The following is a 25780-nucleotide window of genomic DNA, read 5'->3' on the forward strand; positions in this document are numbered from 1 at the left end:
TGTTTCCGTGCAACACGAACACATGAAATGCATTTCCGTATAAATGTCTGGTACCACGAATTTTCGCTGCCGCATGCGTTAATTAGGTATTAGAATTGCCGTTCTTGAATTATAATCATGTATAAATTCTCGCAATCTTGTACATTTTAAATTCTCTTTTAAACTTTGTATTTCTTGTATCAATCTACCGTATTTCATGGTTGCGTATATTTAAAATATCTTATTTAATATAATTTTAATTACGTACTAACAAATTAAATTTTCCAGTCTCCATTTGTAAATTCATATTTCATCAAGCAACTAATGGACTGACAACAAACAAATTGGGGGGGGGAGCCTAATTTACAAATTGTAGAGAGTATTTTTTCTTCTTTTTTTCCCATTTATAAACCAAAAACTGAGTATGTTTGTTTTGTGACTAGACTAAACACAACTATGCAGTTGCGGATATCAGTTTTGGAGAAGTTAATGCAAATAAATAAGTAATCTATCTACATTAGAAATTATGTCTTTCTGCTGCAAAGTACATGTGTGTATTTGCTACTAGTGTTACATCTGAGAGACTTTTCAGCACACGAGGAAAATTTTATGGCACTAAAAGACAGTCATTGAAAATTAAGAATTTTTTAAAATAAAAATCTAAAAATTCTGTAATCGGTACTAGTGTGGTTAAATATTTCTATAGTGAGCTGATGAATGGCTTTGTAAATTGTGTTCACCTGTTGACACTTTCCTATGAAGCTCATAGAAGCCTTCATGTTTAACGACAGCAATCTTTAGGAAAGCACTTACTTGTTTTTGTATTTATATACATTTTTTGGTGATTTAAAAAAATTTTTTAAAAATGTTTTAACCAAAATGTGTTTTTCCCTGTATCGGTTCGGAATCGGTGGTTGATAGCGAGCACGAAACGTGAAGAGCTCTGAGAGAAAATCTGTAGCTCTTCTTAACAATGACTCACTCGGTCTTCATTAAGGCTTTAAAATGACATAACTATGTTGTATGATTCAGCCAGTGGTGGATCCAGAGGTTCACCCTAGGATTTCAGAGCAGCCAGAGAAAACAAATGTCTCAAAATTACTACATTTGTATTTCATCTACTCACACTACACATAACATCCAACCACCAGATTTTATGATTCTACAAGAAATTCATTAATTATATTAAAATATTTTATTGGTTTCAGAAACAATCACTTTTGTCGGCAACATTAATGTAGCAGACAACTGGTTTTTCGAGGGGGAGGGGCCCCCCCTTGGATCCGCCACTGTGTATTGTATCAGGGGGACACCACGTTATGTATGTGCAGTAATTGTAGTGGTATCGGCTCGCACCAGGTCGATGGTCTTGGCGAGCGGCTTGGAGGCGTCGTCGCACCACGTCTCGCACCACAGCCACTCCTGCGGCAGGGACTTGAGGGCCACCTGGTGGATCATGTTGTTGGGCAGGTCCTGCACACACCCCCGTCCCACCTCATGACCGTTAGCTGGAACCACTCACACTACGTTAGGTGCAAGCATGCACGTCTTTAGACTGTTGTAACAACATTTAACTGCATACAAGGCCTGTGCCTGAGACCTCACAACCATGGACTACACCGCCACAATCAAACCCACCCTCTTGTAGTTTCTTCACACATACTGAAATTGCCTAACATACTCCCTTTTTTTTTACAGATCATATTTTTATTACTGAGAAAAATAATTATTTATATTTTCCTTTCAAAATTTGAATATTTCAACAAAATTTTACTTATGGTAATTGTAGCTGACTTAACCTAAACATACCTTTCAATTGGTATCATTTATCTAATTTCCCAGAAGCCACAACACTACACAACTACTTTTTTCTTTCAATATGTATTTATGATATCTAAAAAATTTTTTTTAGTCGGTATCTAATTGTAATTAGTATTTAAATTAGGGGTGTGCGAAGCTTCGAGTAATCAAAGTTGAATCGAAGATATTTTTTTCCTTCGACTTTGGCTTCGACAAAAATTAACTTCGAGTGGAAAAGTCGAAGGTTTTTGCCAGAAACGTTTGGCCCACTATTTGGATCAATATGTATATATATATATATATATATATACTACCAAAATACAGCAAATTCTCTCTAGTAGGTCCCTCTTGTTAACGTACAATCCAGTATAACGTATAAAGCCGCCGGACCCTTCGACTTCGATTTTCCTTCGACATTCCTTCGCACAATATAAGTTTCGCTTAGACTTCGCTTCGCATTTAAAAAGAGACCTTCGCACATGCCTAATTTGAATCGGATACTCGCACTCGAGGATAAAGTGACGTGTGAACTGCGGACCTGGTCGAGGTTGGAGAGCGAGTTGGGGTCCTGGCTCAGCGCCTGGTACTGCCCGCGCAGGCGGTCCCCGGCCGCCACCCTGCGGAAGCGCCGCAGGTCCACCACGTAGAGCGCGCTGATGTGGTAGCGCCGGCCCTGCAGGTGGTTGCGCCAGTAGCCGTGCCGCCAGAAGCGGAACCCGTCCATCTCGGCGCGGCTGTCGCAGAAGGGCGTGTAGGCGTAGGGCGCTCCGCCCAGGTCCAGGTCCACCAGCTCCTTCATGTCCGCGCGCACCACCTGCGCATCCCGCCCCCCACCCCCTCCCTCAGTCCCGTGCAGCGAACCTTCGCGCTTCATAACACCGAGGATAAGTCTCGAGAACAAAAAAATGATTCAACATAAAAAAAGGAAAACGACAGAACAAGAGATGTTCTACACGGGAATGTTATGACAGGATTCCACTCGTACACTGACATTCTCGACCAAAAGTGTCAGAGTCTAATGACTTATGAGCATGGGAATACCTGCACAATAATTTTTAGTTCATAGTGATAGGCAAATTATTTGATTTATGTATCATTAGTAGAGACCGGAAAAAATCGCGGATTCATTTCGTGATAGGCTGAAATTAAAACTTGTGTACATTTCTGCTGGTTCTGCTATTGGCTCGCAGTTTAACTGGAACTCTCTGGGCCAATGAGAGACTATCGACTAAAGAAGCGTCGAATCACAAGCTACCCAGTGGAGACGCCTCACAATTTAGTACCCATTGAACACGCATGTTTACTTGAGAAATGCAGAGGACAATGGAGGCTATCCTAGAGGTCATTGAATCTGCGAATTTTTCCGGTCCCTAATCATTAGTCATTATGAATAAACATTGAGAAATTACAATATAAAATCCAAACCACCTAGATCATGTGATTAAATTTGAAGTATATTTAACTGTTTGAATAATTTAAAACTTTTGAAAGAAACATGCAACATAAGCACTGTAACCTCTCTAGAATAAACATTTATTCTTTTGTTTCAGTTACAACTTTGTTCTTACAATTATCCGTTAAAGTCTCTTTTAGTTATGAAACTCAAATTTTTATTAGACACCTGCGAGTACTCGAAATTCGAGTTTCGAGTCGAGTTTTTTAGTAATACTCGAACTCGAGCTCGTGGCTTTTCAACAACTCGAAATTCGAGCGAGCTTTTCTTGCACTCTACCTATAGAAAAAAAAAGACTCTCATTATAAGGGAATAAAAGTCTTACAACACTATTATCCTTTACTTTATAATGTAACATGATCGACCGTATACATGAACACATCATTTTTACGTACCCGGGATTTACGAATTTCCGTGATGAATTTTTTTTACTTCTATAATTTTCCGCATAGTTTTAATGTATCACTTTCCTGCTTTATGCGGAAGTATTTCCCGCTTTATGCGGAAACATTTCCCGCATTTTACTGTAAAAAGCGTTTAAATTGTCCGGGGTCTCATCATTTACGCCATAAAATGTGTGATATAAAGTCCCGTTTAAAATTTTTATGAAAGTTCCTGCCAGTAATGGCGCACGTAAATATAAATATGAAGAAAAGACAAATGAACAACAACTTACGAAGAAATATGGATGATGTACCATAACTACAGTACAATTCCAATAGTTATCTTAAGATAATTACCATAAAAAGAACTAACGATTCTTTGTGGATACCATAACTACTGCAGAAGCATGATAGTTACCACATTTGCACTATAGTTGCCGTAATAACCGAGATGTGTATTTACCGTGATGGTAATGTATTTATTTAGGACATATTAAAAAAAAAGGATGTTAAATCTTGATATGTACGGTTGGCACATGTTGCTAAGAAATAATGCGATCTGAAAGAATGCAGTACTACTACGAAAAGTGAAAAGGGTACTAGTGGATTTTTAGGTTATGGCAGTCTCTTTCGTTTTTCAGTAATATCGGCCGAAAATTAACAAGAGTATTGGAAGTTGGCAGAAATGCCGATTCAACTAAATATTGGCAAAACCGGCTTCTTCAGTACAGCTCTACATTTGATGACATGAGTAAACATATTTCAGACTACAGGACATTGAAAAAGACTTTAATTTCCATGTAGGTTTATTGTGCGTAAGTTTTTTTTGCAAGTGTAAATTGAATTAAGTAAAATGCTTCTATTTTTATTACTTTAAATTGATTAAACTTAATGACAAGTTACAGATATTTGACACTAATTTCGAGGTTAAACAATTTGGTAAATATGTAGAGTAACGGTATATGCGAAAAAAAATGCTAAAAATCCGAAAATACTTTTATTCTATGCTCTTTCACTTCCTCTTTTCAAATCAACCGGCGGAGATAAGAAATTCCAAATACTTTAGGAGATATAGAATTTTTTAATTTTGCAATACAACACCTGTACAACCATTAGACCGACGCCATTTTTGTTATTTTGCCGTGTGTTCGTGAATGCGTAATAAATAAAATGGTCGATTAGGTCAGGTCAGTTACATTATTAATACTTTCAAACTAAGCGGACATAAAAAATAATGTGAATTAATTTCAATGGTTCTTTAGTTTTAAAGTATTTATAATGTAACTGACCTGACCTAACAAACCCGGACAATATCAAAATAAAAAATAAGACTTTAAAATTAGAAACGTTAAAAACCCACCTAAGTTGGAGGCGGGTACATTTCCTTTGCCATTAGAAGGAAATGATGTAGTCGTTCACCTACGTCGCGATACCTCCGACGGATTAATAAATAAATAAATAATCACGTATTGGTTCATTTGAATACTGGCCAATCACGGAACTGTCACGTGACAAAATTGTCCAATAAGAAACATAATAGATACTCGTAAACCAGAAACAATGGTGATCGCCGCATGAATACCCAGGTATTGTGATGAAAATTAAAAAATTCGATATTCCTAAAGTATTTGGAATTTCTTATCTCCGCCGGTTGATTTGAAAAGAGGAAGTGAAAGAGCATAGAATAAAAGTATTTTCGGAATTTTTGCATTTTTTTTCCGCATATACAGCGACTCTACATATTTACCAACAATTTTACTAAAGCATTCCAGCCACACAGGTTGCCAGCGAGAGATGCTTCTCATCTGCTGTAAACACCATCTCCAATCGTAGAGCTAATTTAACTCCTGAACGTGCAGAACAAATTATTTTTCTGCATGATAGATTGAAGAACAGAATTTAATACTCTATGACAATCTCTCTCAGAATTTTTGTGCCGAAAAGTGGAAATGTTGAAACAATGTGAATGTACTTTTCAAACAACATGATTTTTGGTGCTCAGTTAGTTGAAGCTCAGTAAGGACTCCAGAAAAATTGACAAGGATGAAATTATTCCAAAGTTATGTTACATTTACACAAACATATACGTACTTGTAAACTGTGGTTATGTTAGTTGGATTATATCAGTTACTAATGAACCAATGGAAACAGGTTAGATTCAATGGAAAACATGTTTTTTTTCCTAGCAGTGCAAATTATAAAAGCACTCTGTAAATAGTTACCCAAAATTAATAAGCCCACTTCATTTTAATACTTTATTCAAACATTATACCTACTAAGTTTAAGGTAAAAATAATTTCCCAAAAGTGTAACTGTATCACAAAAGCTCAAGCTTCGAGAACTTTCAAGTAGGCTCGCTCGAGCTTGGCTCAAAGTAAAATTCTTAGGCTCGCAGACCTCTAATGTAGGTCTATCTATTTAGTAGGCTAACAATGATAATGGTTTCTTTTTTTATTTCCATATTTTTCTCAAAAGTTCTCACATTTTATTACTCCATCACAGTAAATTTATGTGCAATAAACTGAAAAAAAAAAACTCGAACTCGACTCGATACTCGCGAGTATTTTAGCAAACTCGCTCGAGCTCGACTCGAAGTGAAAATCTTCTGCTCGCAGAAGCCTAATTTTTATAGATCATGTTAAATTTGAAAGCTAATAGAATAATATGTATTTTTTTAAAATTAAACTGTGTGGATGAGTGTATGAAAGAGTAAATGAATTGAGGCATCCCTAGTTGACATCAACGTTATTGGAGAAAAGTGATACTGAGATGGAAAAGGAGAAAGAAAACTCGCTGGCCCACGACAACGTGACCATGGTTCTCGTTGCTCGAAGCGAACGCCGACGGACGCGCTCACCTGGTCGGCGTCCACGAAGATGATCTTCCTGACGTCGAGCGGGAAGAGCACGTCCAGGAACAGGATCTTGTAGCCCCAGATGATGCGCTGCTTCTCCGTCTGCTGGTGGAGCCAGCGCGGCCACTTGTACTGCACCAGCTCGTACTCGAACTGGTACTCCTCCGCCATGAAGGGCAGGAAGTCCTGCGGCACACCCCGTCGCCCCGTTCACAGCCGAGCTCATCAGGGAAGACCATCTGAACTTGCGCGAACCAACTCCAACTCCTAACAACTCCACCTCTAGCACATGCTCAAATGTACATTTCACTCTCCCTTACATGCTGGCTGTCACACAAACAGAGGTGGATACGTGAATAAGAGTTTGTAAACATACTGAACAGATACAACCCACAATATTTCTATAGATCAAAAGTTTCACTCATTAATACCAGTATACAAAGTATTATTTTCATAAATAGTTCTAAAACTGTAATCATAAATGTTATGTCACATTACTACTGGTTGCATGAACCACACACCACACGGACACATGACACATATTTCAATTCAGAATAGAGAGTTCTAAAAGGACACCAGGCTGAGCCTTTAGTGGAGAACGCTTATTAAAAAATAATAAAGATGTTATAGTTGGTTCGTCGCGACCTCGAAGATGGATACGACCCAGCGAGACATGCCGGGCGCTGGACCCCACAGCCCTCACACATGAGAGCAATGCCACCGAGGACTCAGGTGACTGATCATTAAGACGCCACCTGCCTGGGCACACACACGGTGTGCGGAGCCTCATAGGGAACATCACGTTCTGAAACCTGCTCACGTTATCAGAGATAGATGTGTCTGTTAAAAAAAGCCCTTAAGAATACACTGAGGGCACATGAGTAGCTCTGTTTGTGTATTTTGTTTTTAAACTGTATTGTTATGAAAGTTAAAATGGCTAAAACAGAATAATTTTAAGGCATGAAAACCTGGTACAGATTCTTGAAAGAACTCAAGGGGCTTGCATTACACCTTTACCTTCATTTCCCTGTCATATGTAATCGTTGCTGCTCATTAATTCATAATTGTCGCATGCACGACGAGAAGACTGCGAGCCAGTTTGGAGCCTTGCAAATAGAGGCGATACCGCGATAGAAATATCTGCGAAAGATTCACTTATCATCCTGCTTCACTGACACAAATACACCTTTAACTATGCGGAACCCCTTAGCTTAATGTATGATCCCTTACTTTGATGTAGCTATGCACGTTTAAAAATATATATTATTTTATTTTTTTGGTTTTTTAACACAAATTTTTAGGACACTGAAACAAAACTTAACCTGGTGTTTCACAAAAGTTTCTAGTTAGGGAAAATTTGGCAAGCAATATTACAAGTGTTACCGGTGGGTCCACAAAAATTTGGTCTTCATTATTACACTACTAAAATAATTACGGGTGATCATTTAAAGTAATATGAGACTAATTTCCGTACTGACGAAAAGACTGCAATTCAATTGAGTGTGTTGTGGGAATAAGCCAAGAAGCATGTGATGATGAGCCAGGGTCGGGTCGACAGTGAAGACCCTGGTCAAGCCGGCGGGAACTGACCTTGAAGGTGGGCGACAGGTAGTTCTTGAGGAACCAGAACTTGACGGGCGTGCGGGTGTGCTTCAGAACGCTCAGCATCATGATGCGCAGGAAGCGCTCGTACAGGTGGCCTGACGCCACGGAGAAGATGTTGATCTTGTCTTCTGCCTCCTCTTCGGCTTTCTTCGAGGCCCCAAACGTGCTGAAGCGTGACGGGAAACAATACAGGCACCGCTGACAACCGCACACGCATTGCCAATATACCGCATGATTCGTTGTGTTGTACGACCGAAAACATGTTAGCATAAAACTGAAGGGACAGTAACTTTGGCTCTTAATACAAACTAAAAAATAATTCTATTGAACATAAATACGTATTTACAATTTTTTTATGAGAGTACGAGCTCCTAAACAAATTACTTATTTTGGCTTATGGAGCAGATCACTTTTAGTCTGTCCTTTTAAAATACAATTAAGATGGACCAAACATGTATATTTAAAGTTTGTATTTAGATTGACTTAGAAAAATCAAACCTAGTTCGACTCTCCTTGACTCAACAAGTTCTCTGATCAAATCAAAATAACTCAATGCTAAAATAAATGTGATTTCACCTACCATATATTTAAATTCTGCCATGAAGGCTTTAAAATATAGCATAACTCACAACTCTAAACTCCAGTTAAGGAGGGTCCCTGCTAAAAAAGATTAAAATATTTTGCACTTGATGTAAATATGTACATTTTTGAATTTCAAAAAGTTCACATTTCTTGTCTCATGAGAAAGTACTTAGGTTTTAACTGCATGAAAATTATTGCCCCAACGTGAGACTGAAAACATGTGTAAGACATGACATGTGCTAGCCACACGACTGAAGCACTCCGTCCCAGTTGCCTGCAGCCAGACTCTCCCATGGCGTCAGCGACAGAGAACGGACCTTAAAACCAGTGTGGTACCCAGCGACTGTGAGGGGTGCAGTGAGGTGCTGGAACAGTGATGGAATGCACTCTTGAGGACAACAGCAGTAGAACCTGAAAAAACTCACCAGATAACTGCAACATTCACCAATCTCACACGTGGAAAAATCAGGTTTGATCCCAACAAGAATCAAACAGGGACTGCCTCGGTGGAAATCAAGTAATCTGACCACTTAACCACTGCGGAGGCATCTTCAGAGTAGGTACCTGATGACGGATACCAGTCGACGGAGTACCTGGAGAATGAGTACCTGAAAACAGGGTACATGGAGGAGTTCCTGATACAGTAAATGGAGATGGAGAATACGGCAATGGAAAATCTAGTGATGGAGTACCTGTTCCATCACCTGCTGATGGAACACCTAGAAATGGAGTAACAGGTGACAGAATACCTAGCAACAAGAGTACCCGGCAATGGAATAAATACCCTGCAATGGAGTACTTGGTGAAGTAGTACTTAATATTGGAGTACCTGGCAATGTAGTAGCTGACAATGGAGTATCTGGCGAAGAGTACCAGTTGAAGTACCAGTCGATGGAGTACCTAGAGACGAGTACCAGTTGATGAAGTACCAGTTGATGGAGTACCTGGCAATATAGTAGCTGACAATGGAGTACCTGGCGAAGAGTACCACACCAGTCGATGGAGTACCCTCTTTTATCACATAATCGTCACATGCGCGTAATCATCGCACCCATACTTTAGGGCGTCAAAATTTGGATAAAAAAACTCTTGTGTAAACGTTGCATGATGTTTTTGGTCTCGCTATTAGATGCCGAGTGCTTTGTGTAGGTATCTTTTCCATATAAAACTATGTATTTTAAAGTATAAATACAATAATTATTCAGAAATTACCGCGTACTTATTTAAATAACGGAAATACGAAGCTGTCTGATGTGTAAATTTTCTTTTAAAGACATTTTAAACGTTATAATCTTCATTGTTCGTCTGCGTCGCTGCAGTGTACCGCTTACAAAAATGTAGCCAGCTCTCGTTGCAATCATTACTATTTTTTGGTTATGTTGCTTCTCGTATAGAGCGCGCACACGTAGTCGAATATCGATATCTCGCTGAGTGCATGCAACGCGCGCTCTCTATCCGGTACCGAGTTAACTACATTTGATATCCCGCTCACTTGTGGTGTTTACTACGGTAGTTACGCGTTCGTTCTGCTTGCATTTGGATCACAGATTTTGTTTTTCTATTTAAAGTTTAAGAAAGGTTTTTGTTGCATGACTTATTAAATTAAATTGTTTGGCGTGCTCTTTTATACTTCACTTTGTAAATAAACGTATTTACCATGAATGGGTTTTGTTTTCATGAATACTACTTTATGTAACAAAAAAATTTTTTTTTCAGCATAATCGTCGCACCCGTACTTTTCAAACTTGATTTTGGAATGAAACGTGCGAGGTTGATGCGAGAGAACACGGCACCTGGTGATGGAGTTCCAGAGGCCGGTGCGGTCCTCCTCCTCCGACAGCAGGTCCAGGTGCATCTTGTCGGGCTTCTTCGACACCTTCAGCTTCATGACGTGGCTGCGGAAGGAGCTGATCACCACCTTGATGTCGCTCGAGTTGGCCGGCACGTCCGCCCCCTCGTGGCTGCAACACCCCCGCCCGACTCCTCTCCCACACAGTCTCACGTCTTGGAGTTACAAACATCTTGCCTCGGCTCGCTGTAAACATTCAACCTTTTTTCCTTCACTTGGGCTCAATGACTCGTCAACCAACAGCACAGAACCGTCCCACCATTTGGCGAGTGACCACGGGGAAACCTTAGAAAACCAAAATCATGATGGCCAGACCTTAATTCGAACAAGACTCGTCTAGCAAATTCCAGCATCTTACCACTGTGCTGTTTCACTCAATAAATACGATTCCTGAACTGACAGTTGTAGTGACTCGTGTAACAAAAAATAACTACTTCCTCCTGACAAGTTACAGACTACAGCTCTTTGTAAATATCAGAGTGCAACTAGCTAACAAAGATATAACTTTATGTCTTATCTTACAAAAAAAAAAAAAAAAAAAAAAAAGTTTGAAAATTAAAGCTATAGCAAAATACATACTGTATTTATCTGAACAAATCAAACACAACTTTTTTGTAAAACGTGTGTTGAAAAAACACGGAGCACGGCTCATTCAAAAAAACTTGTAAAGCTGCACAGCACAAGTTCCGTCAAACTCCAAGGTTGGTTAACCTGCTACTGCTTAACGGATGACGGACATCTTGCATGGTGGTTCGTGTATTTTTGCGAGAAGGAGTTTGCAACGTTACCGAGGGGGTCGCGATAGTGATCTACAGCGGGGACTTGCAGCCCACCTGACGATGTCGTAGATGTCGGCGGAGCGGCCCTGGCGCAGACGCAGCAGCCAGGCCCCGGGGTTGGCCTTGAGCTGGAAGTAGCCCAGGTTGGCCATCACGATGGTGTCCACCTGCACGGGCTGGCTCTCCGTGCCCAGCGTGATCTGCAGGCCGCGGGGCGGGTTGCCCACCGACGCCTCGAAGCAGTGTCCCTCCAGCAGCAGGTACTCCAGCTCAAACTCGCTGCAACCGCACAGGCAGTCAGCCACCGTACCTCTCTAACCGTGCACTGTGCGTGCACTACACTCACAATAATCAAGTCAAATATTACAGAAAGAAACATTTGATAAAAATAAACAAAATTAAACATATCTTCCGTTTAATCATTCATGTATATATGAGAAAGTTTTATCCATTAGAGTCATTCATGTAACACATAACAATAATGTGTTAACAAATGGACCAGTATATTTGTAATGAAATGGTATAATAAAAGTACAGTAGAATCATTTTTATGTACACGGAATTTACAGTGGAACCCTGTTATAATGTTTTTCAAGGGGGCACAAGGAAAGAACATTATAAGCATGAAATAGCAGTGTCTGAACTGTTTACCAATGGACACATCAAGCTGCTTAAATTTAATTTTAAAATCACAAATGCCAACAATATTTTTTACATTGTCGTGTTTCCAGCGTCTATTTTATTTGTTTTTTCCAGACACGCTGCCACATTTCTATAAAACTGTCTCATGATACGATTCATGATGATGTGCTTTAGAGTGGGAATGCCTGTTTTCAATTCCTTCACCACTTGAAAATTTGTAATTTTTAGTTTCCTGCCAACAAATTAAATAAATTAAACAATTCAGCATTGGAAAACTTTTTCCTTTGCCATTACGGGATAATTGGCCACTGAAATACTGTAGGACTACATTAGTACATCACACTGTCAATCCTAAGTACAACACACTAGAATGGCATGTAATGGAATGATATTTTTTTCAAAACAAGTTGCCAACAGACACAGAACTATGAACCTTGTGTACCTTCGATACATTGAATACACAGCATTAGCCAGCACTAATGTGTAGCGCTAGTGTTCTGGCGCACTTACATTTTGTTTTTGCATACAATACCATTGGAACAATCTACATCTATGATAAAACAGTGATTGTAAACAAAAAAATAAACAGCGAAGAGAAAGCCAGCTTGCACTTAGCTGCATTGCCTGTAATAGAAAATACGGGAACAGTAGATGTTTTGGCACATATTCTCCCCTCTGACAAGAGAGAAATGATCATTGTGCCAATGTTAACACTCGTGTGAGACTCTTCGCAACACAACAGTGTGCAAAGAAAATGAAACGTAGGTGACGTAGGTAATGACACGTCAGGCTGACATGACTGTCAGCGGACAGAGATGTCCTACCATCTGCTGTCAGGGACAGAGCTGCCGTTCTAGGTAAATCATTCGAAAGATGGGACTTGAGCGTTTCTTCGGTTGCATTGCACAAACCTGGAGTGTAGTGCTCTGCGACCGTTGTGGCGGAGGACGCTGCATACTTGTTGCCAAGCAACCCCCTGAAGAAACAACTCAGAAGCTATCATTTTTTGCAATATTTTCCAGTGATGCTTTGTGAAGCAGGGTTCCCTGATTAATTTAATTCGCTAAGTGGAAGCTTCGCACAGGCCTACTAATACCAAATTTCAAACTTACTGCCGGTTGAGAGCGGATAAAATGGAGGTTTCCCAGGTAATGTTGAGGTATGTTAAAAGCACATAGCGACCTGTGCACGGTGCTGTCCACATCCTCCAGTTTGATGTTGTCCAGGTCGTACGGGCTCCGCACCGACTCCACCAGCCAGTTCTCCGGCACGTGCATGTTCTGGGTGAAGAGCGGGGAGGCCGGCATGTTGGCGAACCTGGCCACGGGGCCCGGCCCCAGCCGCCCGTCCGCCCCGAACTGCAGCTCCGGCTCCAGCACGAAGCGGTAGAAGCTGCAACAGCATGTAACAAAACACCCGTCTTCCACACTCTCTGTAACCAACACTCTCCCTCCGACAGACAACACACCTGCACGTCGTGCTGCCACCTTTCGTCCTCTCCTGCTTCGATTGCAAAACTTCGACTGCAAAACTTCGATTGCTACATGTCTCTAAGCAGTTAGCAGCACAGATAACGATATCATTAAATACACACCTACACATGAAGGAAAAAAAGAAACTGTTACAAGAGATGATCAAGATTCAATCCTATCACTTTATTTTGCTTTAATTGGAACCAAATTAGAATATTGCTCTATTATTTGGAATAATATTAATACAACAGATTGTAATAAAATAGAAAAAGTTCAAAACAAAAAAATTAAACTAATTGATATAAAGCAGCTTCCACAACCAACTATTACACTTCTTTCAGATTGTAGAATTCAACTAGATGCTTGTTTTGTTTTAACTATAAAATCAAATGCAATGTTATTATGAATACTGGTTTAAAAGTTTTAAAGAGCATGCCAAACAATTTAAATTAATAAGTCATGCAAGAAAAACCTTTTACTTTAAATATAAAAACAAAAACTGTGACGCGAACGCAAGCCACTTGAATCTGTGACGTGAACTAACGCGTAACTATAGTTGTAGTACACACTCACCACGAAAGAGTGCGGGCTATCAACTGTAGTTAACTCGGTTTCTGATAGAGAGCATGCAATCGACGAGATATCAATATTCTACTAAGTGTGCGTGCTCTATATGAGAAGCAATATAGCCAAACACGAATGATGCCAACTAGCGCTTACTACAATATTGTAAATGGTAAATCATGACGACGCAAACGAACAGATAAAGGTAATAACGTTTAAAACCGCTTTTAAAAGAAAATTTACACGTCAGACAACTTCGTATTTCCGTTAATTAAATGAGTAAGTGGTTATGTCCGAATAACTATTTGATTTCTACTTGAAAGTACATCGTTTTATACGGAAAAGATACCTACACAAAACGCTCTGCATCGAATAGCGGGACCAAAAACAACATGCAACGTTGACGTGAGAAGTTTTTTTTATCCCAATTTTGACGGCCTAAAATATAGGTGCGACGACTGTGCGATAAAAGAGGGTAATTAGTTTCTTATGTACCGATTTTAAAAGGTTTTCCAAAGAGCAACAAGCCAGTTGCTGGTTACCTCTTGAGCGGCATGTCGCTGTGCTTCTCCACGCAGTTCAGGAACACCCGCAGGTTGCAGTTGACCACCTCCTGCAGCACGGTCACGATGGGCACCACCTTCTGGGCGCCGCGCGACACCGGGTCCACGATCACCGTCACGTCGAAGGCTGCCTCCGCCGGGCTGCGGGCCGGCAGCTTCAGCACGCTGCGACACATCGCGCGTCTCCAGCCCCGTCCACACTTCACGCTTCACCGAGACACACTTCCGTCACCCAGCTGCGACACATCGCGCGTCTCCAGCCCCGTCCACGCTTCACGCTTCACCGAGACACACTTCCGTCACCCAGCTGCGACACATCGCGCGTCTCCAGCCCCGTCCACGCTTCACGCTTCACCGAGACACACTTCCGTCACCCAGCTGCGACACATCGCGCGTCTCCAGCCCGGTCCACGCTTCACACTTCACTGAGACACACTTCCAAAACAAGACCGGAAAAGACTATGTGTATCCGTTACCCAGCTGCGACAACTCAGAAAATTAACCTCTTGAGTGTGCCTGTGCAAATATTCAAATTTTCGAACATGAATAATTTATCATTTGATTTTAAGTAATAATAAATATTTAATTTTTTACAAATATTTGACATAACCTGCTCCTGAGTTTGACATGTACCATGGTTACCTGTTTTATGTTGAACTCACGTGTGAATAAACAGTGGATCCGTGTTATGAGTTTTTTCAAGGGGGCAATACAAAAAAAAAATTATGGGCAGAAAAATGTTATAAGCATTAAAGTATAAATTTTTTTTATTTATATCTTTCCTGAAACGTCGGACAGAAAATTAATTATTTTCCTTTTCTTGATTTAATCTGATCATATAAATGTCCATGTGCCACACTTGTTAGCAAACTATTTTCAAACAAGGTACTGCCCTCTGAACTAATTTAAATACACGCTCACAAATTTAAAAATGTACAATTTTCAGCAATCCAAACCAAAACTATTAACGGACGGATAATAATAAAAAAATTTTCAGCACTTTTCGTAATCAAGCACATTAGTCAACATTCGAAACATACAAAATAAAACATTGATTCACTACAGTCACAAAATGGTAATGGAATGTACAATGTATCTGGTCCACGATCAAAAATACAAAATTTGAAACATTTAACAGTTATTTGTTTGTTTCATTTCAAGCACCATTAAGGAGAAAAATAACACAAAATTGGCTTTGACCATGGACTACATCACAGGAAGACTGTTGTGCTATGGACAAAATGTGAACACGGTAGTTGAAAGGATGGTTCAGTTATCATACAATTAAAGTGATATTATGTGGTACATGAAAATGATCTTTCTCAATCAATGTATTATTACTAGGCCATTGCGAATAATCAAATTTTCAAATATTGAAACGAATAGTTTATTATTCATGTTCAATTTGATTTCAAATACTAACACTTCAAAAAAATGAATATTCAGTTGTTTACGAATACGGATGTGCGGTATCTCCAAATACTGGAAAAATTTTGGGACAACAAAAGATTTTCTCGTCAGACGGGGACCACATTTCAACAGGATTTTCGTAACGTTTTAGAGTTATTTATGTGGAGATTTGTGTTACATCTAAACATTAAAATTTTGAGAAGACTAGGTATGTAGTAAAGCCTGATTTAACACAGTAATTCGGAACCATTACTAAATTCTACATTTATCAGCTAAAGTATTTTATGGAGAAGAAAGTAAAGAAGGTAGTTAAAAATAGATAATAGATAAGAACTGATAGCATACTGATAAGGCTAAATATGTGTCCATAAAAATCAAAACACTGCGTGGGTGTTAAATTGCCAGTTTTCAGATAAGAGGGTAGAAACACCAGCATGTCAGCTCCGTGATTGGTTTCATACGGAGCGGTGAAGAAAAAATAAACATGTGTAGATATCGTGGAAAACATCGGGTCGCATACTCTCAGCAAAGATTCCTATTCCTAAAGCCTAACAACCTTAGACAGCGTGTCATGTAGTGACAGCTCAGGCAATTATCTTGTCATGCATGGCCCAAAAAAAAGTCACACTAAGAGGGAGAAAAAAACTTTGCCTGATACCAAGCACGTGCACACATACACAAAAAAACAGAGGAACATTCTAAGCAGCTACTGTGATCCTACACTTCAGTTAAAAAAAAAAACCACAAATTATAATCCATAAATGTTAATATAAATAAGGATTTATTTTCCTATAGTGACAAATATAAACAAAAAAGATTATAAATTTTTTTCATACCAACACCATATTTAAATATATAATAAAACTGCTCACTGTACATTCTTTTTTAAACCCATCCTTTGAAGTTTCGTCACACATACTTCAATTGCCTTACATATTAGCTTTGCATTAGTTATTACAATTTTTTTTTGCAGATCCTATTTTGATCACCATGAAAAATAAATATTCATATTTTCCTTTCAAAATTTGAATATTTCAACAAAATTTTACCTATAGAAATTGTAGCTGATTTCAAACAACCAACCATTCACTTCAGTATTTTTTATCTCATTTCCCAGAAGCCACTACACTAAACATTTACTTTTTCTTTCAACATGTATTGTTAAATCTGAAAAAAAAATTTTTAGTGGGAATTTAATTCTTACTATTAAAATTTTATATTAGAATTCTATAATAATTTTATATTTTATTTGTATTCAATTCAAACTAAAAAAAAACACTGATAATTGCACAGTTCTAGTTATTACTAGATTTGGGCCTACACAATAAAAACTACCACATTTCCATACCATCCTGTTTCCAGTAGGGACCTTCTATTTCCCCGTCCCGGCCAGCTTTAAGTTTAGTTATCTAAGAAAGGCTGACCTGTGCTCATCGGTCTTGAACGGTATCTTGAAGCGACTGCGCGTCTGTGGACGATACATGAGGAGAGCCACGGTGCGCATCAGCATGTCGCTGGTCACCCCTGCGACAACAACCACACACACACTGCCGTCGGCAGGCCTCAACCACGTGGCTCGCACGCCAGCAGCCAGCATGCGTGGCAGCCAGGTAGCCACGTGATGGTGAGAGTGAAGGGCGAAGGAAAAGAATGGTGAAAGTAAGAGAAAGTGAAGTAAGGGACTGAAAGTAAAGGAAATTGAAAGCAGAGGATGATCAAAGACACTTGAGGAGGGATGGCGCGGGGGTTGGGTGGAGGGGGGGGGGGGGGGGGTAAATCATGATTATAAATGTGAGGTGGAAAATTTCCCCGAAAAAAATAACACATTTTTCTAAATTTTTTTTACCCTTTTTCATTACTAATAAATATTTTTACATAATTTACGATGGATTAATTAATATAATACTATAATTTATTTTTTTCAGTTTGATGGGTACTGGTTGAACAATAATTTTTTTGTCTCCATCAGTTGGTAGAGGGTAGCATGGGTCCTACCCAACTCTCAAATGTTAAGTGAACCATTAGGTGGTAAAGAAAGGCAAAACGAACATTTTATTTGATTCTATCAATATAAAAAAAAATCTGATAAAATTTATTTTAGCGTTTCTGTAAAAAGTAACACTCCGAAAAATTTCCCTGTACGTCAGCGGAGAACGGTTTCCGGAAAAACCGACCCGACTACTCACGATCCTCGTCCGGCGGCAGGTTGCCGACGACCTTGAGCAGCTTGTCCCCGTAGCTGTTCATGTTGTACTTGTCGAGGAGAGCGAAGTCGTCGCCCGTGAAGTCCTCCTGCGGCTCCAGGGGCCCCAGCAGCCGGCCGTTGGACACCACGGCGCGCTGCCCCGGGGCCAGCCGGAGCACTCGGGAGCACCACTCCCGGTGGCGCGCCGGCTCCTCGCTGCCCCCCGCTGCTTCCCAGGCCCGGGCCAGGGCCGCCGCGTCCAGCCCCTGCGCCCGTCCCTCCGGTCACGCTCTCTCTCCGCACTCGGGCGACAACATCAACAACTGGTCGTCTGTAAAGTCGGTTCACGGACGATGGTTTAACGTGACAACGTCATAACAAAACATTGATGAAACGATTGCATACTTTTATGAATAAAACTGAATCATTTTTATTGAATTATCACTATTTCATATGGATACAAATAAACGAGTGAAATGAAATCTACAATTTAATTGATAAATTTACTTTTATTCGCACTCATTAATTCAAATATGTTTATTACTTTAACGAACAGATTATTTCAACTATTACTTTTACACATGTTTGCTATTTAACTTCTTCCAATCTGTGTTATTCTGTTAAGGATGGGACAATGATGGGAAAAGTAGGAAACGAATGGGAGTGTTTCAAGTTTAATGTGCCTCGAAAAAGTCAAATCGATGGGTTTTCCAATCGAGTGGAAGAGAGATAGATGCGGCGCAAGCGTACAATGAGCGTAACGGGACAATGTGAGTTGCAGGACACTTTTTCGTGCGTGCAGCCGGCGTTCATCGATTTATTAGACGTTCTCACGTCAAAAAGTCTTTGGTAATTACCAACATGTTCTGGTGTTGCGTTTTAACTAACGAGTGCATAGCTGGGCAGTTTTATTTTCGTTGTGCCCAAAACTGAACTTCTGATTAAGCTAGCCAGAGCTCAACCTGAACTTCTTTGCAGTTCCGACACGAATTTCACCTTTTCGGCCCTTAGAATCCATACTGGGGCAAACAAACTAATGCCTTTGAAATGTAAGATACCTCAGCCAGTTAGATTGCCTAGTTTCGCTTTCATTGGTCGCTGTAAGACAGTAGGAGAAACTGCCTCGTCAACAACGCTAAGTGGACCGGCTGCAGGTAGCTTCGGCCGCACCAATGAGGGAGTGTGTCTGCGGCGTGCACACGCAGATATTGGGAGGTTTTTACGTATTTTCGCTACCTACATAAACGACAAAGCCCATAACGCAATTTGTGTCCGTATTGCCAGCCAAGTAACTTGCTTATCAACAAGTACTTTTATGCACAGAAATTTTCATTTATCAATTATCCTGCAGCAACTATAATCTCAGCGGCTATTAACATTATTGTGAACTTTTAATTGACTTTTTTTGTCATTAAAACACAGGGTTAATATTTTGAATTAATTTACGGCTGTTATATTTATTTCCTCAAGGAATTTAACTTTCACGTTAATTTTAACTATTAATTCTTATTATATTTATACATATAAAATTAATTTTAACTTATTTTTTGGTCTCCTATTTTAAAGGGCTCTCAAGTATTGTCGAGGTTTTTTGGTCAGTAACAGTGATGGAGCCTACTTTAGGTGTTACAATTTTGTTGTGCTGCAGCACTATTAACATAGTGTACCCTAATTATTTAGTCAAACCAGGGATTCTCATACTGGTGTGTAAATGCATCACACTTTTGTGCCTAGAAAATGTTTTTGAATGGTTTGTTGCAAATTTCTTTTTACATATCCAAGGTCACGTTTATTATTTTGCTTTGCTAACATGTTTGCTGAGCTTCATTTTTTGGTGATTGCCTCCCCTGGTCTGGTTAGTCTATGGCATAAAGCCCGGCACCAGAATAACGGAAACTACGTTGCAGGCACGTAGAAACGGGTGGAGCGAGAGCTATGGTCGGACCTTCATGCCGTAACCAGCACGACTGAGTGCAACACAGCCCAGCGGGAAGCAAACACCTGCAACTCACCGGAATCACGACGTCTCCAGGTGCCTTCTCCCCGCTCGCAATCGCGCCAGCCAGCTCGTCGTCTGCGAACACCTTGATGATGTACTGGCTGGCCTGGAGCGGGGAGAGCGCCTCCAGGGCTGCCAACACCAGCTTGTTCAGGTCCGGCCCCTCCCCGTGGCCGGGCTCCGGGTTGAAGACGACGCTCACCCGCGACTGGCCGGACGACAACTGCACACGCGGCACAACTGGCAAATACCACACAACACTGCTGCTTTTCAACGTTAATGCTGAAACCATGCCATGCTACAGTGGGGTGACTCCTGTTATATGCCTGGCTAAAATGGCCGCATGAAACCAAGTCAAGTCATAATAAACTTAAATGGTTGTAGACTTCAGAAATAAATGGGTTAACATTAAATTCAATTAAAAAAAATTACTTACCTTTATGATCCAATTAAGAGTGCAATAACTATAGATCCGTTTTTTTTTTATATTTCTAAACCACATACAAGGATTACATTTTTTTTTCAAACTTGAAAATTTTGATAGAATAATAATATATTTGTCTTTTAATATAAGTTTTATCTATCATCCCATTATGCTTTTTTAGAAATGAGTGCAGCAGAAACCATGCTGAAATATTCCAATGTAAGAGGTTTTCCTGATCAATAAACTAAAGTAATTAGGATCGACGGCTGTATTCACTATGTGTAAGAAGTTAAGAGCCGTGCAGGGGTGACACACCATCTGTCGGAGCGCCTCGCGCAGCAGGCGGCGGCCGGGCGCGGCCCTCATGTCGCCCACGACCCAGTGCGTGAGCACCAGGCCCTCGTCCTCCGCGTCCCGCCTCTTGGCGTCGGAGAAGTAGCGCAGGCGCGCCAGCAGGGCGGCGGTGGAGCGGGGCGAGGCGGGGTCCTCCGCCCGCCCCAGGTCCAGGAGCTGGCTCTTGTCCTGCGCCAGCACGCGCTCGTTCAGCCTGCGCACGCCAGCCGGCCCTCCGCAAGCTCCCTTGGCTTCGTCTCGCGCCCGCGACACACCGACCTCTTGTTTGGGACGAAAACCAGAACACAACGTAACATAGTACGAGTTTAATTCCTAATTACTTTGTACGGGAAGAACAATTCAGACCTAAAATTTAACCAACGACGTTTATATCTACAAAACGGAAACATGAATTCAATGCTTATAAGAACAAAAGGAGATCTCTCTCTGATGCTGCTTGTTTGAACCAGAATGAATCAGTGCACCAGCTAGTGAGCGAGTACGTCTCAGTGGCGGACTGACGGACCTGGGCATCACGTTGGGCTGGTCCATGATGAAGTCGAGGGTGTTGTCGCGGTCCGACAGGTCCCCCTTGTACACCGCCTTCTGGAAGACGGGCGTCTGGCTCATGATCTCGGACAGCACCGCCTCCTCGAAGTCGTCCGCGTTCAGCGACTTCTCCGGCAGCGGGATGCCGTTCAGAAGCACCTACGGGGTCAGGGATAGCATTCATTCACGTGAATATAAGGTGCCATTGATTACACAGAATGAGTCCTACTTGGTGCCAAAGTTCTGCTGGTCACAACTGTGGAGGTACAAGGAACTCTCCGAAGAAACTGGGAAATTGTGCTTTCATACCGGCGCCTCCATACCCACACCTTACTGGGATTGGTCCAGCGTTTGGCGCCCTAGCGCCAAACGTAATAACAGCAACAAGCAACAATCAAAACAAAAGTTATAGTGGTGCATGCATACAACCCAAGTCGTAATTACTGACATAAAAAGTTTTTTTAATGAAAATGCACTTAATAATTTAGGCGAAAATCTTTACCGCGGCTTTCTGAACACAGGTGCATAACCCCACTTCCAGTCATTTGTACCTGGGTTCAAAGAGTAATATGCCTGTAGGATTCTCTCAAAACATAAATACTGCAACAATAGAGAATTTTTTGTGGCAGACACAGCGCGGGAAGCAACAGTTCATAATTTTTATGCTATAAAATTTATATTTATTATGTTTAAACTCCATGTGTGCCTCATATCAGCACATTGTCACATCTGAGCAGAATTAGTTTCCTCACACTGTTACACATGCCCTGGCAAGTACCACGGCCAGAACGACGGCGCACCTGGGGAAACCTGCGCAGTCCGGACCGGTCCAGGAACTCCCTGGCCAGCCGGCGCCCCGTGTTGTACTCCGAGTCCTCTCCCAAGATGTCCTCGACGTCTGCAGAGGGATACGTCTTCAACAGCTGCGTCTTCACGTCCTCCACCGTCAAGTCCCGCTCGTCCTTCACGGCCGCGTACACCTGCGACGGACCACACCGACACACCCGCGCTTGCCGACGGGAACTGCTTTCAGGTCACGGACAACGTAAAATGATGCTGATAAATCAAATATGTGCCGCAAAAATTAACATCACACCTTCGCATTAATAATAAATTAAAGAAATTATTCTATAACCAGTATCACACATCACAAAGGTTTTGGTGACTTGCGACAAGGAAATAATAATCAAAGAAATATTTAGCAAGTTTTCTAAGATATACAGTTAATATGTATCTAAAAATAACCTTCAGTTTAAGTACTTAATAATGAAAGTGGTGTTTTGCATTAAACTTTTATTTAATTGAAATAAACTGAGACAGATATTTGCACACACACACGTGCTTGAAAGGGAGAATAAGCCCCTGCACTCACGTCGGTGAGGAAGCTCAGCCCGCCGTACGGGTCCTTCTGCTCCGCGGCGTAGTTGAAGGCGTTGAGCAGCGCGACGCCCGGGTCGGAGAGCCCGCTGGCCGTCTCGTCGGCGGTCAGCGCGAACACCACGCCGACCCGGAGCGGTGCCGTGTGCACGTAGAACGACTCGGCCATCTTCAGCAGCGGCCGGGCCTCCTTCTTGGACGGGTCTGCTATCACCACCTGCACGGCCACACGCTCACGAGGTTGGTTCGTCGGTCGGCCCGTTTCATAATTGAAACATTTAAACAAACATTTTCCATATTATTAATGTAGCTGACTTAACATTACCAAACCTTTCACTTTATAATGTTTGTCTAATTTTTTCAGGAGTTGTTACATGCAGTGAAAATTTTTTTTGTGAGATTCTTTTATTTGATTTTGATATTTGTATTGGCGAATAATTAGGTCTTCGTATTAGATTCCAACTCAGTAACAGGCCCGGCCGTGGAGCCGGGAGGAAGACGGGGCCGGGGCGGTCACCAGGTTGTAGAGGTTGCGGCGGATGGAGCGCAGCATCCCGGGGAAGGTGGGGCGCAGCAGGTCCAGCAGCGACTCGGACCAGCGCCGGTACTTCTTGTCCTGCTCGATGTCGTTGACCCAGAACACGGCCGAGTCCCGGATGTCCAGGCCGTAGTCCCGCTGGCCGGAGGAGCTGGCCACGTCCAGCGACAGCAGCTCCTTCGTCAGGGGCTCCGACACGCCTGGGCACACACAGTCCCGCCGCAAGGATCACTAGACTATAAAAACAATGATAGAATCTGAATGACTTGAAATTACTAAGCAAAAAACCCTGGAAACTCGTCAAATGGGTGGCAACAGATTTACACCTATCATCAAACTATAAGTAAAATGAGGGAGATACTGAAAACACACAAATGTAAAAACTAAGTGCTTTAAAATAAGAAATGTACATTAATTTAAAAAAAAAAAGTTACATTAAAATTTTTGTATAAAAAAAATTTAATAATACCATTAGAAAAGAGAGCTCAATTTTTTTTTAACTCTGTATTTTGTTCTTTAAGTCTGGATTATTTAACATCAATTGTAAATCACATAACTTGTAAGGGTATTTCAACGAAACTGATTATCTGCTCATGAATGCACGTTCCCAGTCACTGTAGGGTTTAGTTACTTGTAATGTAAAATTTCCCAGTTTTCCCCCCATTTTTCCAGGCTCAGAAATTTTTTCCCCCTGAAAACTAATATTAGTTACTTGCCAATAACTATCACTATTGCAACAGGCAACCATCAATTATTCTATCACGTTACTGTCTATAGCACTGATATCATTTGCATGGTTGAAGAGCTGATATAATTACAAGCCAAAAGAAATGGAAGAAAAACTTTCTGTAATATGTACTGAGATACAAGTCGTAAAAGGCGGAAGAAAGAATGCATATGTGGAACTGTAACAATAACTTTAACCGTAAAGCAATCCCTCCACTAAGCAAATAGCCGAGTTCTGCCCGACTGTTCCCTGGGCGGACGGGGCATGACGCAGACGAACAGATGAAGGTTATAACTTTTAAAAAGTCTTTAAAAGAAAATTTACACGTCGGACAACTTCGTATTTGCGCTAATTAAATAAGTAAGAAGTAATGTCCGAATAAATATTATATTTCTGTTTTAAAATACATAGTTTTGCACGGGAAAAAAAATAAACAACACAAAGAGCTCGGAATCTGATGGCGGCACCAAAAACATGATGTGACGTTTACACGAGAGGTTTTTTTTAATCCAAATTTTGACACGCTAAAATATGGGTGGGAAGATTATGCGAGTGCGACGATGATGCGAGGAAAGAGGGTAATCACCGACGCGGTGCAGGCCCTCCACGAGACGCAGCTCCTGCCGCACCGCCTCCAGCAGCGAGAAGGAGTCCACCAGGTCCAGGTCGAAGAACATGCCGTTGAGGAAGAGGGCCGTGTCCGTGGGCTGCAGGTTCAGGGACGCCGCGAACCCCTCCTGGTTCTGCTTCACCTCCTCCTTCAGCTCGTCCGACACCGCCGTGCGCGCCAGCGACTTGGCCTGCGCACGCGCCGTTCCGACACAACCTGCATCCCCTCGGCGCTCAAGTCAGTGGCGGGCCGAATACCCACTTCCTCAGATCCGAACATTAAATTTGAATCTAGGTCTTAAGGGTCACAAATAAAAATATTTACTATGGTGCTGAAACATTCAACTCTCTAAATGTTTGCTTCAGAAAATAAATTTCCAGAATCAATACATATTGTAATTTTTATTTATACAATTATAAGTTCAATTACAATATTACAGTAACAGGTACGAAGAAATAAAACAGACCTAATAAACGTTAGAGTTTGTATCTTTTTCCTTGAATATCAAATCTTCGAAGATTAAGGATTCGACTCGTTCAATTCCTTCTGAAAATACCGCTAGTGCTGTTTACAAGCCTACTTCGAAATAAATTTTATGCGAATTATGTAACATGAGCTTCACCAAACACTTAAACATGCGTTTGTCAATATCATACAATGATACGGATGCTTAGATGCCTCAGCATAACCTGACCACACATTATTTGAACTGAATGGTTTTGAAATGGTCAGGAAGGTTGTTGTGTATTGTTACGAGGCCGGCCCTCGCCGCTCCACCACAGCTACCTGCAGCGGGAAGTTCTGGGCGATGTTGGCCAGGACCTTGAGGGCCTCCTCGCGCGGCGACGCCATCACCCTGGCGGCCGCCTGCAGGCTGAGGTCCTGCACCTGCCACACCTTCAGGGGCGCCATGTCGTTGCTGGACTCCAGCAGGTGCTGTCGGAGCGCGTCCAGCCCCTCCGCCTCGTCGGGGTACAGCACCCTGCACACGCCCCGGGCCACACTTCGGTGTTCCTCTCCGACACGACAAGCCCACCACTTATAATCTAGTTGCTTTATGTACAAAACCACACTGCGACAAACATCAAATACATTCAAACATT

At 41.4% G+C, this 25780-nt stretch overlaps 1 protein-coding gene across 3 annotated transcripts in view; it reads right to left on the reverse strand.

Annotated features, from left to right (window-relative positions):
- LOC134532162 (UDP-glucose:glycoprotein glucosyltransferase) overlaps nucleotides 1-25780 on the reverse strand; it is a 45100-nt gene that overhangs the window by 6575 nt on the left and 12745 nt on the right. For all 3 annotated transcript variants that reach the window (XM_063368538.1, XM_063368537.1, XM_063368536.1), the window contains exons 6-23: nucleotides 25464-25659; nucleotides 24654-24867; nucleotides 23320-23540; nucleotides 22798-23019; nucleotides 22226-22405; nucleotides 21403-21584; nucleotides 20859-21090; nucleotides 20133-20342; nucleotides 18122-18386; nucleotides 17360-17459; nucleotides 14505-14690; nucleotides 13109-13318; nucleotides 11339-11563; nucleotides 10450-10617; nucleotides 8060-8240; nucleotides 6473-6655; nucleotides 2318-2593; nucleotides 1336-1452 (exon numbers count right to left, since the gene is read on the reverse strand). In XM_063368538.1, the coding sequence (XP_063224608.1) occupies nucleotides 1336-1452; nucleotides 2318-2593; nucleotides 6473-6655; nucleotides 8060-8240; nucleotides 10450-10617; nucleotides 11339-11563; nucleotides 13109-13318; nucleotides 14505-14690; nucleotides 17360-17459; nucleotides 18122-18386; nucleotides 20133-20342; nucleotides 20859-21090; nucleotides 21403-21584; nucleotides 22226-22405; nucleotides 22798-23019; nucleotides 23320-23540; nucleotides 24654-24867; nucleotides 25464-25659 (3568 nt within the window). The remainder of the gene's footprint in view (nucleotides 1-1335; nucleotides 1453-2317; nucleotides 2594-6472; nucleotides 6656-8059; nucleotides 8241-10449; nucleotides 10618-11338; nucleotides 11564-13108; nucleotides 13319-14504; nucleotides 14691-17359; nucleotides 17460-18121; nucleotides 18387-20132; nucleotides 20343-20858; nucleotides 21091-21402; nucleotides 21585-22225; nucleotides 22406-22797; nucleotides 23020-23319; nucleotides 23541-24653; nucleotides 24868-25463; nucleotides 25660-25780) is intronic.

This window comes from Bacillus rossius, chromosome 5 (genome assembly GCF_032445375.1).
Source record: "Bacillus rossius redtenbacheri isolate Brsri chromosome 5, Brsri_v3, whole genome shotgun sequence".
In the NCBI taxonomy this organism is placed as follows: domain Eukaryota; kingdom Metazoa; phylum Arthropoda; class Insecta; order Phasmatodea; family Bacillidae; genus Bacillus; species Bacillus rossius.